The sequence below is a fragment of the Anomalospiza imberbis genome, chromosome 3, assembly GCF_031753505.1.
Source record: "Anomalospiza imberbis isolate Cuckoo-Finch-1a 21T00152 chromosome 3, ASM3175350v1, whole genome shotgun sequence".
NCBI classification, from domain to species: domain Eukaryota; kingdom Metazoa; phylum Chordata; class Aves; order Passeriformes; family Viduidae; genus Anomalospiza; species Anomalospiza imberbis.
In genome coordinates this window covers 77243439-77261843 of record NC_089683.1, presented here as the reverse complement: position 1 = coordinate 77261843, position 18405 = coordinate 77243439, and the positions used below count along the sequence as shown (strand labels likewise).

The 18405-nt window shown below is 34.3% G+C and overlaps 1 protein-coding gene across 2 annotated transcripts in view; it reads right to left on the bottom strand.

Moving 5' to 3' along the window:
- Positions 1-18405, bottom strand: part of PRKN (parkin RBR E3 ubiquitin protein ligase) — a 683121-nt gene that overhangs the window by 328627 nt on the left and 336089 nt on the right. For both annotated transcript variants that reach the window (XM_068185226.1, XM_068185225.1), the window contains exon 6: positions 17244-17359. In XM_068185226.1, coding sequence (XP_068041327.1) covers positions 17244-17359 — 116 coding nt within the window. The remainder of the gene's footprint in view (positions 1-17243; positions 17360-18405) is intronic.

Below are 18405 nucleotides of genomic sequence, written 5' to 3'. Positions count from 1 at the left end.
TCAATCACCCACAAAATTACAATGGTTATGAAGTCCCTCATATTTTAATTTTGTAACATTAAGTTAAAGGCTGAAAAAGAACTATGCTATTTCATTTAGTCATACTTCAAATATGAAATTGTCATAGAACTGGGTTTTCAGAATTGCTATCTGACACCTAGAAGTGCCAACTATTTAGAGAAACAGATTCTTGTAGAAATTTGGAAGCAGTGAAGAACAGAACTCAGTTCAGAGACGACATATGGTAATTTTAAGTTAATTTTTCAAATGAATGGTCAGTCACTGCAATGAATTTGAAACGAAGACAGGCCAGAAGAAATCTGTCAAAGACGGAAAATAAGAAAAAAAAGACATAATCAAGTATCAAAAGTGAAAAGTCAAATCTACACAATTTCCAAGAAGGTATTTACTGGAGAAAAGAAAATTATTTTTGTGGCTCTAAAAAATGAAATATGAATGATTTTTTTGTCAAAAGTTGTTACCTAGCAGTTGGTCAAGCTTAGCTCCAAATCCAAATGCTACATGCAAAAGAAGATTCACATGGAAATAATTTTCTTGAGCTCAGGGTAAATAGAGCTCCAGACAGTAAATAAACCACAAATGGGATGCAAGTCTTGATTCAAAGCATTTTACTTTTAGTTCAAATCAAACACTGTAAGCACATAAAATGCAAAGAATCAAGAGAAGAAAATAAATAGAGAAAAAAAGTCTAGTATGGCAATAGATAAAAAGAAGTTAATCTAGTCCAGAGAAGCAGAGTAAATAAGAGACATGAACAAAAAAAAAAAAAAGAACAAGCTATAGTTTTAAAAGAAAGTATGGCTATTGTTTTGGGACTGAGAATCACCAGCTACAAAATATATCCTTCTACAGGCAACTGATAGTGGGAAAGAACTAAATTACATATTGTTTACTAAGAAACACTTAAGTAAAATGGAGTACCAGAAATTTTAGGGTAAAAAATGAAAAGAATTCTTCAAGGTAAAATTTACAAAGATGTAGAATACAAACTTCAATAGGATATTCTACAGGTCCTGTTCTAATGAGTCCTTTAAACTAGACAAAACTTCAGGAGCTTTCTTAACAGAATAATCGTACACTGGAAAGGTTATCTTGATAAGCTTAACAGTTTTGTTGTTTGGGGGTTTTTGTGTGGTTTTTGTTTCTTTGGGTTTGTTTTGTTGTTCCTTTTTCTGCACATGTTGCTAAACCTGGTATATGTGATATTATGAAAAGCTAAGTTTTGGGATATAAAGAAACACAAAGCAAGTGGAGCAATTCTGTAATTAGCACCAAGCTGGATGTGATTCTGGTCACTAGAATGGTCTGTCCAGATAAAATATAAAGAAGTACACAAATGAATGCAGGAGATCAACCTGCTTTTGTGGTGTACCTTGGCAAACGTTACCTTCATTGCTGCAGCATCCCACAGCTATGAGAACTGCAGCTTTATGTTTGACTAAATTATTAGGCATTTAATTTACTAAGTCTTTACATTCCAAGGTAAATATATCTCTGTTTTGGTATTTCGTTAAAACATGCTTTGTGAATTATTTATTTTACTCTCTTGAAGGGCAAAAGTATTTCAACAACCTTGATTGTCAAAATATACATGTAGGTCACAAAGCAAAGCTTCAGCCACAAAGCTCTGTTTTCAGAGGTTCCCATGAAATTATCTCTTTACCTAGAAGGCATCATTAAAATAGATTTAGAAAAACAGAATAAAATAAAATGGAAAAAAAAAAACATTCTGAAGGCAGGAGTTCAGAAGTTGTTAATAACTCACCCAGCAGAGAAAATTCATGTCATTGCCATTTAAGATTATGACAATAAAGCTATACTCATAAAATCAGCACATAAAATATTTCACTCTATAAAACTTTCTAATTGCCTTTGTTTTTTTTTTTTTAATCAAACAAACAAAAATGAAAGTTGCCAATCAAATACAAATACACTAGAGCTCTGGGGTGGTTTATAAAAAGGAAAAACTTGCAAATCTAAGAAGAAATTAAGTCAGTACTTTCATGGTAGAATGATTTGGAGAGGTAGGTACTTGGCAGATACAGGGAGAACATACTCAAGCATAACCACACATAAGCAACAAGGCATCAAAGATCACATAGCAGTGAAGAAGGCTAAGGAAAATAATATCACTTGAATTAAAAATTACAAAAATACAAAATTTATTTTTCTTTACATTGCTCAATGTTGAATCCATGTAATGTCAATTGTGTATAAAAACATAGTTGAAAACTTTCCATTATCTTTAAAATTCTTTGTCTTGGAATGCATAAGGACGTTGGTGTTGACTGTTTTGTTTTTGTTTTTTATCTGAAATTGTAAGCAATTTTGTCCAAGCAGCCAGTTTTCCAGACAAATATTTTCTGATTCCTTTCTGGTAAAAACATAAAAATGCAGAAAATATATCTTTTTACAGAAAAAAAACAAAACATAACAAACCAACCAATAAACCCTATAGAACCCTCTACACTGGGCCTCAAACCCAGAATCAAAATCCCACCCATGGCAGCAGTTAACATTCTCGACAGAATGTGATACTTAATCCCTAGTTTCACACTGATGAGAAATCCTTTCAATCTTTTAAAGCAAGGGATAAAAACACTTACTTGCAATTTGCTCCATGCATACTTTGATTGGTTTAACAACTTTTGACCAGATATTAATTTTCACCATGAAAGATTTCGCCAAGAATGAACAGCAACTAATCTTATTTTAAAACCTAAAATTTTTCTGGAACCTGAACATATACCATATTCTTGGCTGTGCAACAACCCTGGCTGGCTGCTGGCCTCTTCCAATGATTTGCAAGCAGCCAGCCACCTATGTTAGCTGATTTAGTGAAGTCATGCCAATTTTATGCTAACCCCACTAGCTGAGCAAAACAGCAAAGTTGCATAAATGAAAAAAAAGCACATAATGACTGCAACCATACAGACAAACTTCTCACATCTGCAAAATGTTGAAAAACAAGAGGCTGATCTTCATGGGAAAATTATAATTTATCAAGGTCCCACAGTTAGGAAAAAGTAGGCTTCCTCACTTTGCTGTGCTGTAAGTCAAACCTTGAAGAAGGCAAGCAAACAAGCCTTCCAATATTTCTTTCAGCACATGAGGGAAGCAGCTGGCAAAATCAGACCCAACCTGAAAGCACAACTTTCTGCAATAAAAAGTTTGAAATGCTTAGAGCATCAGCCAAGCCACAGTACATGATAACCTTTAATGTGCAAAAGGTTCTCATTTCACCTCACAGTATGCAACACATCATCGCTGAATGACCGCTCAATTTTCACAAGCAATATCAAAGTATCTGAAGAAACCTCCTACAGGTGTAGTGGTTCCACACATTTGTGCTTTTCAGCACTGGTCAAATTTTTTTTTTTAATTTTTCTTGTTGTGGCCCCAATATTTTTTTTCTCTGACAGGCAATGAACACTCAAAAAATGTTAGTATAGGTCTGACTTTAGAAAGTCTTCATTCATTTATTTTCCTTTCCACATGCAGCTATTGCAATGCCAGTTACACAAGCAGCCTTTCAGAAATCCAGCACACAAAGTGGACTGTGTGTCAATGCATACAGAATATTTCAACTACAGGCAACTGAGTGTAGATCAAGTTGTTACTTCTCTGGTTTCTGCTGTTAGTTAAATAACCATTTTTTCCTACAAAACATTGACTTCATGCTTATTGTACTAACCGGCACTGTAACCCCACTCAAATTTAAGAAAAGTATAGTGTCATTAAAGTAGCAAAGAAGGTTTAAATATCAAGGAAACATGATAGTGTATGGAGACCAATAGTTATTTTTTTAAAAAGAAACACCTACACAAGAATCTCCAATAACCAAACAAGGAAGAAAGATTCCAATTTTTAGTTCCCAAATCAGTTTTGTATTTTAGGCTTATTACCACTGAAAATGTAATTCTTCATCTGCCTCAGGTCTTGAAACTCATCCACCTGGAGACAGACAGTCAGCCCCCACTGAGATTTTGCAAGTACCTCCTCTTATGGTATCTGTGTACCAATCCTCTTATGGTATCTGCTCTAAAAATTTTGATGTAACCTTGAAAAGACAAGCTATTAGAGAAGAAAAAATTTGTATGGAGTAACTGAAAAAAAAAAAAAAAAAAGCTAATGAAAATAAGCATTCTTCTGTTGGCATATTTAGCCACGACTCATATGTTCAAAGTCAAGCATATGTTTAAATAACATCCTGTTCTAGAGCTTGAGTACTTACAGCTTTGCAGAATCAGTCTTTCATTGGCATATGATTATATACACAGTAGGAAAAGCCATGCTATAATAAAATAAATACAACTGCAATGCAATGTTAAAAATGCTACTAAATGTTAAAAAAAACCCAATTCAGAAAAATAAACCTTTTACCTGTAGGATGTTTTTCACTCTGGAATATGGTAAACAATAACACAGATATCAATAAATGCCAAACATAAAATTTTTTTTAAAGATAGCCATTTTAATGGAATACTTTGCCCAAGTGTCAAAAACTATTACTTAACATTAGTACTTAAAACCGAGGTCAATGCAATACTGCCCAATCTGCTTCATACTGCATTTTTAAAAAATCATCTGATAGTAAAATTCAACTACATGACTGTGTACTGCTTGTATAAAACAATTAGAAAACAATTTTCTTTTCAAGATGCTTGCTGGTATCAAAAATGATCTCTTGAACATTCTTGGCTAAGCTAATGTAAAGTCTTCATCCTCTTTTTCTTCCTCCTTTCCTTTTTTTCCTTCGACTAAAAAAAATTATTATTTGCAGAATCTATTAAACACAGCAGGGAGAAGGAAAGAGACAAGGGAAGAAAAGAATTCAAAGGATATTCTCCTGACTTCCTTAGGAGTTTAATACAATCTTATGAATCTTGTAGAAAAATAAGAGATAACATATTCATACATTTGGAAAAGAACAAACAAACTCAGAAAAAGGAAAGGAACACGAACACAGAGTAATAGTATTCTATTTCTTGATCAGCAACTAGAATCCAAAGGAATGTTCACTTTTCTGTAACATATTTTGAAAGGCCAAGAATATTGGTCGACATGCTAAGAAAAATAATAATTTTCATCAGAAATATTTCTAACATGTTTTAGTACTAGCAGTAATGCTTTAACCCTTAGATAAATACCATCTGAACTGCAAATATGGATAATGTATTTTCTAGAAAACAGGAAGCTCTGAGACAGTATGATCAAAACCATAAATATCTCTCTGAAAACAGGGGGTTATTACAAGGTGCCAGGAACCCCAGGAATACCAGAAAAGTGGATGATAAATCATACAAAACATATTTTTCATATGCATACAGATTAGCTCAGATAATCAGAAAAGATAGCAAAGGGTTGAGACAAGAGCTGTTTCCAGTGAAATTCATTCTCATGACAGCAGACCTTTCCAGAACTGTCTTTTTCTCAAAAAAAGAAAAAAAAAGCCCCCTGAATATTCATTCTGCTTCCTGTGATTAAAAGCATTATAAATCCTACCTCACACTGAGAGACTCATTGAAGACATTCCATGACTACTTCTTGGATGTGAGGATATCACTCAGAAAGTGCAGGATGATTAATCTGGATGAATCTAGGCTCTGACCAAGCAAAGCACATACACTTGCATTTATATCCTGTTGGTTTCGATGGGATTATTCAGATGCAGCAAGCAGAGGTTTAACTACTTACTGATGTGAGGTCATCGTTTGGTTCTAAATGTTCTGCAGAACTCAAACCACCATAGAGACCCTAGCAACACACTAAGGACATCTCTATAGAAATATTTTATTCCTTGCTATTATAAACAACACATTTTATTAAATGAAAGATATCAGAGAAGAACAACAAAAATTCTCAGGAGATTCAATTTCTTTGTCCCGGATAGGGAAATGCACTATAACCAGACCAGAAGTTGTCAAGTGGCCAGCTAATGTCTGTATATTGTCCTGATTCTTTCTAGCTTCAGAAACTGGAATACCTTAACTTTGAGAGAATAAAAACCCAGCAAAAACTCCACTTTTCTTACCAGATTTTTTAACAAGGAACACAAAAAGCAGGGGTGCAAGGAATGCTGCATTTTATACTTCTGTACCTTGGCACATTACAGATATTTAAGACTAGCTACTATTCAGAATTGCCTTCTGTTTTTTATTTTATCACTAGCAAAAATTATTTTAATGCCTTCTACTAGTTTAATGACTTACTAAAATAATACCTTACATCCCTGTTCATGTAATATAAATTTGATTTTAAAGACAAAAAAATTGGCAGCAAGTTTGAGAGGGATGTGTAGAACGCTTTAAATTGTATATTATTTCTCAATTCTGACTTCCAGAATGTCGTGTTTCATTAACCAAAACATAATTCAAGTACAAACGTAGAGAGTGAGAAAGTAAAAAGTACAATAATCTACAAGTCTCTACTTAATGAATAAATTATGCTTTGATATCAGGTTTTCAAAACTTGCCACTGTTACTAAATAACAATAAATGTACTACTTTTTGGAATGAAGCAAATAGCATATTTTCAAATAGTCGTTACTGTTGAAGGAAATGAGGGCTTAAATGCAGGGTACTCCACATGCTTTTCACAAGCACCACTTTGTTTTCAGGTTTAGACAATCATAACTCTCCGTAACTTTTCATCTTCTTACTGTGCCAAAGTTCATGCCATGTAAAATCAATAAAAGAACCCAAAATATCTCAGCAGCTGAAGAAGACACTTAAACATATAGACACCAGACATATCAGACACCACTTTGTCTTTAAAACATGAAACAGGGGTTGTAATAAGATAATTCATAAAATCTGTGGCACAAAAATTAAATAAAGAGAAAAGTACTACCGATTGCCTCAAGCCAGAATCACCTAATAGCTCTAAAAGAGAAAGGAATTACCATTAGAGTCTATGAGATACTCTAAGCACCCCTCAAGGGCCTGTACATGCTTCACTTGCTTTATGCGAAGCCTTGCATCCCTTAGAGTACAATTTTGTTAATCAGTTTTCAAGGTCACAGCTGAATGCAAAAGGGACAGGCTGTGCATCTGTAGAAGATACTTATTTCTGGAAAAGTCATAGTTCTATTTATGTGAAAATGATTGCAGTTATGCAGCACATAAGTCTTAACCTGCAAACACTTATAAAAAAATACTCAAAGCCACAAAATTGTTTGCATAATCAAAGTCTAAAGAGCCAAGGTGAGAGAAATGTCTTTTTAATTAAAATTACTTTCGCAGATAAATGCATAATTATGTCCCCACAAAACAAAAATGACTATTTTGCCTGAAATTATGGATATATTTGAAGGACAAAAGAGAAAAAGAGCTATTTCTCAAAAACTCAATGATGAGGGCCTTCAAAATGATTTTTCTCTCTTGTTTTGGTATTTTACTTTAAAAACAAAATTAAATTACAAATGCATTGAACTGAAAAAATGACTTTCTGAAGCTATTTTCTGTTTTATATAACCAGACTGAACCATATTGCAGCATCACTCTCACCACCTGCTTTCTGATCAGGACATGCTCTGACACCTTTTGAGGCACATATAGCAAAAGTGAATAAATATAACTTCTTTTGTCAGGAAATCCAATAAATTCCAGCAAGGTTAGAGAATCCATAGGGAGCAAAGGCTTAGTCTTGCTCATGAGTGCAGTTCAAGATTGACATCAGCATTGTCAGCCTGTTTCCAAAGAGGTTGGACAGATTCATAGAGGTGACATCTGAGTGCAGTCATCTTTCCTGCACTGTGCACATCAGTAGGCTGGTCCTGGTTTTCTTGGCAGCTGTTTGGCTGACACTGCCTTTAGCAGTTACACAGAACACACCTTATGGGAAGTGGTATGACTGTTCTCTTTGTTGCTTCAAACAAAGAGTAATTTGTAAAATGCAGATGGAATTTGCATGCCAAAAGAGCACTGTCTGGCTCCTACTTTCAGCAGAAATATGGGCAGATTTGTATCCTGTGTAAAGTGAAATAAGAATAGCATGGGGGGAAAACATTCATAAATGTAATGCACTTCAAATAACTGAAGATTCCTTGTAGAGAAGAAAAACAAAGAAACAAGTACATATACATAAGAAGATATACATGTATACACACACCCACAAAGAAACAAGTACATATATATAACAAGGTATGTATGTATGTATACACATACACTCTTAATTATTATATATAAATATGTATGAAATATTAATCAAAATTCCATTTTACTTAGTAAACACGTAGGAGAACATACCCTCAAAGGAAAGCACAACTGAAAGTGACTCAGAGGAGGGTTTTGTAAAAGTTTGTGGTAGAAAACCTCTGAAATCTCTGCACAGAAAAGCAACACTTATGCTAACTCGTTCAGTAGAGTACAGTAGGTATCATTTTTCCCTTATCTTGCTGTCCAGCAACACATTTTCTCTACTATTTTACTCACTTTTCACTACCACTGAACTCTTTCAGGAGCAGGTCCAACCACACTTACAGTTGATCTTTAGAGATCAGCTGTAAGACTTATTCCCTTGGCAAGAGAAAGTTACGTCAGTGTAATTGGAGAAATATTAAGAAATAATTCAAACTCTTTTGGTGGACAAATGTACTTGTTTTCATCCTGCTTACTGCATTTCAATGTACAATGATATGGAATTACTTCAACATAAACTAAAACAAACATGTCAAGTGAAATTACAAGTATTAGCACAGGACTTTGTAACAATATAAAAATGTGTTTTTATTGGTGTAATTTTTCTAGTAGTATTCTTACATTGACATGCTAGTGCAGTATCACTGCCATTTACAAACTTGTACTGGGAAAATTATCATCCCCTTAATTGTGTACATTTTCAAGCATTTTCAAATGTCTGCACACAGCTCCCTTACTATGTCACAGATATTGACAGAACTTAACAGAGTTTGGTTGACTTTGATTATGATGTATTTCTTGTCATTTTCAATCCACACTGCAAATTAGCATCTTTTTGCACCAAGCTCATAACAGTGATGTATTAACTATTTAACTTGTCTTTTGTCTATTTTCCACCATGGGACTGAATTTATTTTTTATGCCCCTGCCTGAAACATGCTCTGGATTTTCCCTTTATAAGGAAACTTTAATTGTGCTGGTAACTTAGTTGATAAAGAACTTAGTGCATTACAGCACAATTTAAAGTAAAATTTTTACTATAATATATCAGTGTACAACAATTATTGCAATAATTTACTATTCCAAAATTGCTGATTTAAAGTACACATATAATTAAGTTTACTAAATGAAGTTTTATACAAATACATTCATCAGGAAGAAGAAAGAATTTCCCTGAAGATCTAAAAAATTTAGATCCCTACTGGTTTCTGTTACAGAACAAAATAAATAATAGATTCTTTCTAAGACTGCCTTCAGAAACTGTTTTGTCTTCAGAAACAACCATTAACAACATCCAAAGAATTAACAAGAGGAAAGAGAGCTACCAATGACCATAAGTTGTTATGCAAAAAGCAAAGAAAGTAATTCTAATTATTAAATTCCATTATAGTTCCATCAAGACTGTAATGTACCAAGAGCTCTGCATGCTCAGTGCAGAATGTCAGTAGAAAACGTGTAAAATATTTTGCTTATACTGTTGTCAGTCAGTACACTGGTATGACAATTTATTCTACACCATGGTTTAGAGAGAAATATAACAGTAGGTGTCCCTATTTATTATATGTACACAAATGAACATATTTCTCCAACATATTCCTCAATCCCTCCTTTGTTTTTTCAAAATTTTGTACCTATAAGCCCCTGAATGTGTAACACATCAAAAATATAGTTATGGAATTTGAGAGTAGTACCTTGCCCCAGACATCTATTGGAAACAGTATGTAAACACCATCAAATTCCATCAAAATGTTTATCTGAATTATGCATTTTTGAAATCTGATAACAAATGCTATGGAGCTATTTGACTGAGGAACTGAATGGCTCTCCAAGACATTACCCAGGACAGCAGACAGTGCTCCATAATAGATCATTAAGTGACTCTATGAAGTATCAAGTAACATTTCATAAAGTTCTCTACATATTATGACAGGTTCTCTGTCTTATCAATAGTCCTTCACGTATTTGATTTCAGAAATTATGTCCTGGCACATTTGCCCAATATCGCTATTTTCAAATTTTCCTAAGTTCCTGCAAATTAAATTATTCTGTCATGTGCATATTTAGGTTTTTGCTGCTTGGCAGCTTCATTCTTTCTTGGATATTTTCACTCTTGTTTCCCTATGCTGTAAAAGCCAACCACATCTTTCACAAACACTTTCCATTCCTTCCCCTTATTGAAGTGCAAGATGTTGAACCACTGGTTGCTCAGCAGAGAGCAACAGCTGAGCTCCTCCCCAGACCATTCCCTTAATGCCTCAGCAGAGGCCTGAAAGGAACATCTCTGCAATCTGTTCACCTTGTTCCTTCAGACCTCAGGTCTCTGCTGAAAGGATGAGGCTTGCTAATTAATATTACTTGTGGTGGTGCCTTTGCAATATAGATAACTCCAAAGACAACTGGATTGTGACCTCCAATAGCAATTCTCATAGGTCACTACACCACTATCAGATGGTAGAAATATTCAGCTATTACTAACCTTGCCTGAAGCAAAACTAACCAGAGATGAAAATGTTTTGTCTTTCATGTTAAGGAATTAATTTTAAAAAGAAGGAAAAGGAAGCCCCAGACACCTCAACCTGCAAACATCTATGGGAGAAAAGGCACACTGTGGGCTTGCAAGTTTCAAAAGAGTCTCTTTGTACAACATTTTAAACACATTTGCTACTCTGCTTTTCTTGGACATTGCAAATAAATTCTAACTTTAACATTCAAATTTACAATACTTGAACAGAATCACATTCATTAGCTATAATTTTTCATTGACTATTATGCAAGTATTAGTACTCAGGTTTCTTCAGAATATTTTGGAAGTGAAGTTCATGAAATCTTTGATAAGTTACACTTGGATACCCGACACATTAAAACTACTGACTCATGCCAAATAATTTAAGCTTTTAAGTCTTTGTGTCTCACAACACATAGACATAAACACATAGAATAAAATATGTAAGTGAAGAAATCTACAAAAACAGCTCACTGTGTTAATCACACCATAAATTAGAATGGCAGAGAACATACTACATATAATATAGACCCTATTGATAATATTCTGGAATCTGCAGGCCTCAGGTGAAATGTCAAATGCAAAACGAAATTAATGACATTTATTTTATCCCAGCTGCATCAGGAGATGCACATTATTGAAATAAATTCAAATCAGAAATGAACTTCATTTTGTGACATAAAAATTCTCACTCGTGGCTGTTTCAAACACTCAGACATACCACACACCATTATATTTATGTTCACAAACATGTGGGCAAATGTAAAAATAAACAAAACAAAACAAACAAACAAAAATTTACAAACAAACAAACAAAACCCCCAAAAAAAAACCAAAAAAAAAAAACTCAGCAGGCAGTTAATACATTTCCTTCCATTTGTCCTTTCTGACAACTGTACACTAACATATATGCCAAGCAAAAGGATGACATAGAAAAAAACCTCAGCCTCATAAAGAAGGAAAGGTAGGCAGGCTTTAGTCTCTTAGATGAAGAGAAATTCATGCTTTATGTCCAGCCTAGGACACAAGTGAGGTTGTATAAAATCCTCCTCACTTGTCCCCTGCTGGCAAAGGTTATGTGCAATGTACAATAGCTGTCCCAACACACTCTTCTGTTCCCAGATGTGTTGAAGCTGGGAGCTGCCTCACTGAGATGCAGCTGCAGTGCAGATCTTAACAGATTCAGAGGCAGAGCACTAAGAACTGCACTGCTGCCCTGTAGTTGCAATAGGGGGCTGCTGTACTCTAGTGTTTATAATTCAAGAGAAAGATTAAGGTAACTGAATTGCATGCACAAGGCACATCTTTCAGTAGCTCAAGTCTGAGTCTGAAATCCACAGTGTGCACCTCAGAGGAAATGAACGTCACTTACTGACATTATCAGACTTGGTTCGCATTTCAAAAAATTGCCCAAATTCTCAACAAAAGATTTTCTCTGCATGGCTTTGCTTGTATCAGAACTCAAATATTACAGCTGTAACAGGAGTATTCTATAAGTTACCTTACTGGGGAAAATAAAAAAAAAGCTCTAAATCAATTAGTAACAGTTCTTAGTTTTATATCTAATTTCCTGCTTTAAATAAGTAATTCTTAAGAAATCTCATTAATTTAGGGAACATTAGGGAATAAAACAGTAGACATTGTCCCTGATGGTCATAGTGCTTAGACAAAGTAGATTTAATTCTTAGCACAATCTTTTTCCACTCCTCTTTGAACTACTCAAGGTATATAAAGACAACAGAATTTAATAGAGATTTGGAGCAGAGACCACATTATCAAGACAGGTCACAGAGAGGGAAAAAGTACTTCAAAAAATTATAGCTAAATATAGATTTAATAACTTGCTTGGGTTATAATGGCCCAAAAGGGTAAATTTAGGATCCTATGTCACAGAAGCAAAGAGAAATAGTAGGTATAGATTTAGAATAAAGTGCTATTTACTCTTCTGAAAACATTCCATGGGTAATGTCTTTTAATGGATATAGCCTTCATTTTCATCTCAGAAAACCACCAAAGGTTCCTGGTAAAACTCTCTCCAAATAACAACAAACTGGATCTGAATCAAATTTGCACTACAGCTTCTTCATTAAGAAAATATTAACAGTTCTCAAACAAATCTCAGAATATTCTGAGTCGAAAGAGACTTAGAAGAATCATTAAGTCCAACTTTTTTGTGAGTGGCCCGTACAGGGATCAAACCCACAACACTGGCATTAGCACCACACTCTAACCAATTGAGCTAATTGCTGGATCTTTATCAAAAGCTGAATTTTGCATTTTGTCTCTTCAGCTGTAGCATTGGATTCAAATAATCAACTAAAGATTCTGGAATTATTTGTAATGTAAAGGTTTTGAATAGCATGGCTGACTTGCTACCTCATCTACTTGTCATAGTCACTGCTATATTCCTCCTCTGATACTCTTTCCACTTTTTTTTTTGAAACCTGCATTAATATCATATATCTTTTACAAGAAGGAAGAAAGACAAGGCAAATTATTTCAGGTGTCTCTAAACCATATTTAAACTGTAATTTAACAAATATTTTACTTCAAAGGAACGTACAGCATTAATGCACAAAACAGTACAAAATGTAGGTCGATAAGGAACATGGCACACCTCTATCAACAATAACATCATAAAGATGAAAATACAAAATAGGAAATTAGAAAAACACTAATCCTCATAATAAACTTGGGAAGATGGTCTTCTTTTGGCATAAAACCCACAGGTAAAAGCCACAACAGAAAATCATTTATATATGTATTTATTGAGAAACAAACAATTTTATCTCTTACCAATTTAGGAACACTATCCCATTAAAAAACAAACAAACAAAAAATCAAAAAAACCCAACTCATCTGTCTCAATTCTGACTCTGCAATAGAGGAAATGAGCAAGCAGGAATGATAGGAGAATGTCACAAACTGCTGCTGGAGGGAAAACATTTCTAACTTGTATTTTGACTTTGGAAAAAAAAAAAAAGACTGAAAAAGATGGCTGGTTAAGAGCTAGTGAGAAACTTAGGAGGCCCAAAGTAATCCCACGCAAACCAAATTATCACACTGTTATTACTAACAACATGCAGCCATTCATTCTTTATTGTCTGAAGAAGAGAGATGCCCATTGAATTTCCAACAGGACTTCCTATAGTAAATTCACTTTTTTTCCCCTCTCAGTGCTGACCTTCTCCATTACCCTCCTGCCCATGGAATTTAATGTGATCACAGTCTAAATTGATTTGCCTGAAAAGAACTATGACAAAGACATTACACCAGAGTTACCCTTGAAGAATAACTAGCATATGCACTACTATCATCACTAGTGGAAGTTCTCACTCCCAACTCCAGTATTAGAGAGTCCAAAGAACAGAAAAGCACATCAAAGATTCCATTGTTTAAACACAGCCAAATATTTATTTGTTCAAGATTATGAAGCAGGGATTAATTAGATTAGAAAAAAAAATCTGATAACACAACACCAAATACTTCTCCTTCTGCAGAATTCTATCTACCTTTTAAGTGACAGTATGTCCTATATATCTTTTACACTTAGCTGTATCTGCTGAAATCTAAAAATAATGATGCCTTTAGGAATTGTACCCTACTGAGTTCATGAAAGATGACGTGAGGCATTTCTGGTCTACACATTTTATTTTTACACTGCTTAAAACTGCTGTTATTCCTGAGCCTGATTTATGGTTACCCTGGGGTACTCCTAGCCCCTTTTGATGTTATTTCTACTGGAAACAGTTGACAAAAGCAGATGTTCCCTTGAGGATTGCACAATTTTAGTATTTGTTTCAACTTCCAGCCATTTGCTCAACCTATTAAAGCTTCTTCAAAGACACAGAATAGCAACCCATCACCTTGAATGCTACAGGAAAAAAAATGCATAAAGGCTGCCAATTCACACTAACTGTGCTGTAGATAAGCAGAATACATTGGAAGGCATTACACTACATGGAATACTGCCTATGGATTTAACACATCCCTACAAGGGTGTTTGGCTTTCAACTATTTCACTCCAGTAGTCAGACTTGCATGAAAATATTTATATAAAATATAAACCTAAGGCAAACTAAGTGCATCTAATGTGAATTTAAGAATAAAAACTGGCAATAGATTATCATTGCTTCCACTTTATATTTTTTCTATATAGGAGAGTACACTACTGCTTTATATAAGATTTTTATAAGCTTTGCTAACCTTGCTAAAACCATACAAATGTTGTGCCAGGAATCTTGGAACTTAATTACTCTGGCTGTAGTGGACTAACTGTAAATGATAAATTGATGGAAATACCTAGAGATATGGTGTATGTTGCTGCAAAGAAAAACATTTAGGAAAAATGCAAATAGTACCTCATTGTCACCTTTTCCTGTTTGGTGTCTTGTTGTTGGTTTGGGGTTTTTTCCAGAAAAAAAAAAGGAAGAAAAATCTACTTTGAAGAACAGACACAAATTTCTTATTTTACTATAGTGAAGCTAATACAAAGTAATAGCTAATGTACTGAATACAGTTAATCTTCTTTTTCACATGAATGCTACAGAAGGATGAAGGTAGGTTTCACAAAACTCTCTAAACTGCAGAGTGCCCTAAATGCTACTTTTCAATTGCATAAGCGTATTAGCAAGTAACTTCCAGTACAATCACTTATATATTCAACTGAAGTGAAAAGATTATGGCTATTTATATAATTTCTTGGAATTACATACAAATATTACAAGAATGTTAGGTTGGAGAAAGGAATTAGAAACTAAAAAAAAAAAAAAACCTCAGTGGAGATTTTTTAAGTTTTCATAACTGATAAATGTTTTCATTGTATGATCTTGCTCTTTCTGATGGTCAAATCTTATATTTGACCTTCCTTAAAACTGGTAAAAGACAAAATCAGAAACGAAACCAATTTCTTGCACAGCTTTAATTGAAAAATTATTTCATCCACCTAAAGATACATGTGAAATTCTATTTTAACCACTTGTGGGATTTGCCATATGAAAATTAAAATAGTATATTGGGTTTTGGTATCCCCTATAAATGTATAGCATTACACAAAAGTGCATGGAATGTTTTTATGGCTTTAAAAAAAAATAAATTCTGAAAGATAATCAGGATTTAATGTATGAATACATTCTCAAAATTTTGGAGGTATCATAGGAATGTGTATCAATGTTTTGACATGATGAGACAGAAGAAATTTCTTCCATTTTGCTTCTTTTAATGTTAGATGAGTTTTTTTCCTTATGTTTTCTTGGTAGGTTTCTCTTTTTTTTTTTTTTTTTTTTTTTTTTTTTTTTTTTTTTTTTTGGATGCTTGCTGTTCTTGAGAACCCTGTGGACACAGGTCCCATAGATAGGTACTGTTTATCCCAAAAAGCTCAGTTCAGTGAACTCTTCTGAAACTTCCTGGGCCCCACACAGGAAATATGGAGACACAAATAACCCTTTTCCATTCCATCTTACTGCTAGGATAAAAAGTAAACTTTCACTGCAGATCTACAATGGTTGGGTTTCAGCTCCACAACCAACCCAAGCCAGCTGTGACAAAGCACCAGGTGACTCAGCTCTGTGCAGGATATCTGTCAGGCAATTCCGTCTGGCTTGGGACTGGGGATCAGCCCTTAGCCCTCTTGTATTTAGCAGTACAGACATGCACTAGGGGTCTGCACTTCAGTAAGCCAAACCATTCTTTTTTGCCCAGGGAATGTTTAGAAGGGACAGGAGAACCAGCCACTTTTGAGTAGCGCTGAATCTGCACCCTTGCTGTAAAATGCTGACATACTAATTTGACAGAGACTGATATTTGGTCTTCGTTTAATCTGTACCCAGGAGCCAGTTCTGTAAATACAACACATAGGATGCTTCCAAAACCAGCTCTTTCCAGAAGACACACACCATATGAATCAGTACAGAGTTCAAATGTCCTTTCCAATTTCTCCCAACGACTACCATTTCACAATTCTCTTTACACTTTCATACAGAATATCTCCTAATCAGTAGATAAATGTGTGTCAGGTAATTCTTCACTACAATGGTAGCTGTCTTTTTCGGGCAATTGGTTTTTAATCCATGCATTTGCAAGTAATGGATATTCTTGAATGTATGTGCCCAAATACCACATGCAAAGATGGATTACAGTATTTCAAACTACAATAAACACAAACATGATAACAGATGCATTTCACTTTGATTTATAGAACAAACACCAAGAAGTTAATTTCTTCAGGAACAGTCTGTCCCCCTCAAAAATCCAGCTCTTTCCCAGGCTCTTGAATACATATTAGCAGAAAATATCTACACACTTATGCCACTATCTTGAGCTTTCAATGTTTTAGTTAGAACTTAAGCAGTCAGATTTCCACCTGCAACGTGACTAAGGTACAAAAATATGAACTGCAATTTTACCAGCTAAACAAATAACACACCTGAAAATCTGACCCATTTTTCACCATCTTACCAGGGAAAAAAACTACCAGCCTTTAAAAAGGAAAATGAACAAAGAAAAAGAGGCTCTTTGGAAGTGATAAGTACTCTGAAGCACTGAGACTGTACATCTCTGACAATTTTTGTTGTACTTACCTAATATCTGTGCATGTTATACATGTGATACAGCGGCTGTTTGTTGTAACGAGGTTCAAAGCCACAGATGTTTCACTGTCAGTGGTTGGGTGTGCTCCACATTTAAAGTAAAACTCCTGAAATATTGAAGGAGAGATAAAGAGAAGATTACATACCTGCTGCTCAGGTCCTTCCTTTATCTTTGGTCAACTGACATTTGAGAGAACAGACAAATCACCACTGCCAACAGCAAAGGAGGACAAACATTAGGAAAGGTTTACAAGGGATCCCTTGCAAAAATACCAGTCTAGGTGTGCATTTTGTTCAGTGCCTTTCCTAGGAAAGAAGATATCAGTGTGACACATTATGTGATCTTCTGGATTTGCAAAAAAAAAAAAAAATCACTTAATCTAGACTTTTTCTAAATATAACCATCAAAAGCAAAATACTAACCTATTTCAATACGCATTAATATTGCAACTATATTTTCTTGTTACAGATATTACCATTTTCTGAACTCTACAACATAGAATTTTAGCTGTAAAATAGTGAAGTCTGCCCTTGCTTTTGTGATGTTGGAAATCTTGAAGATACAATTTTACCTTCATAATAAAGGAAAGCTCTACCTCTCTTGCAGCCCATATTAGATTTGCAAGTGTACAGTGTTTAAATTAAGTTGCTTTAGCCTCTTTGAATGCCTTCATTAGCATAATATTTTTCACATAAATGTGTGTTTTATTCTCTTTTCCACTGCACCCCAGGGAAGGCCATATGAAGCACACTATTCTTTGATAACATTTTGTTACAAGAAATTGTTCTAAGTGTCCAAATCACTCTCAGCATATGGATATAAAAGCAGTCTGAAGACACATGCTTTGCAATAGGAGCCACAGATTAAAGTTTGTAATTTCTTTTTTGCTATGAGATATTCTTTCCAGTAACAAATTCTGGAGGTTTGTAATGAAAACAAAGTATAAATTAAATGTGAATTGGAACTTAAGGGTATAATAACATTGGAAGAAAAGATAAGAAGGCAAAAGAGAAAGACAATTGTTGACATCAAGATACTAACATCACAGTTTATTCTCAAGAAACCTGGCCTTAGTAAAAAAATACTAAGAAAACAAGGAAAAAACCCCAAACAAACTGCAGCAAGGGAAGAAAAAAGAGAAAAAAATCAGCA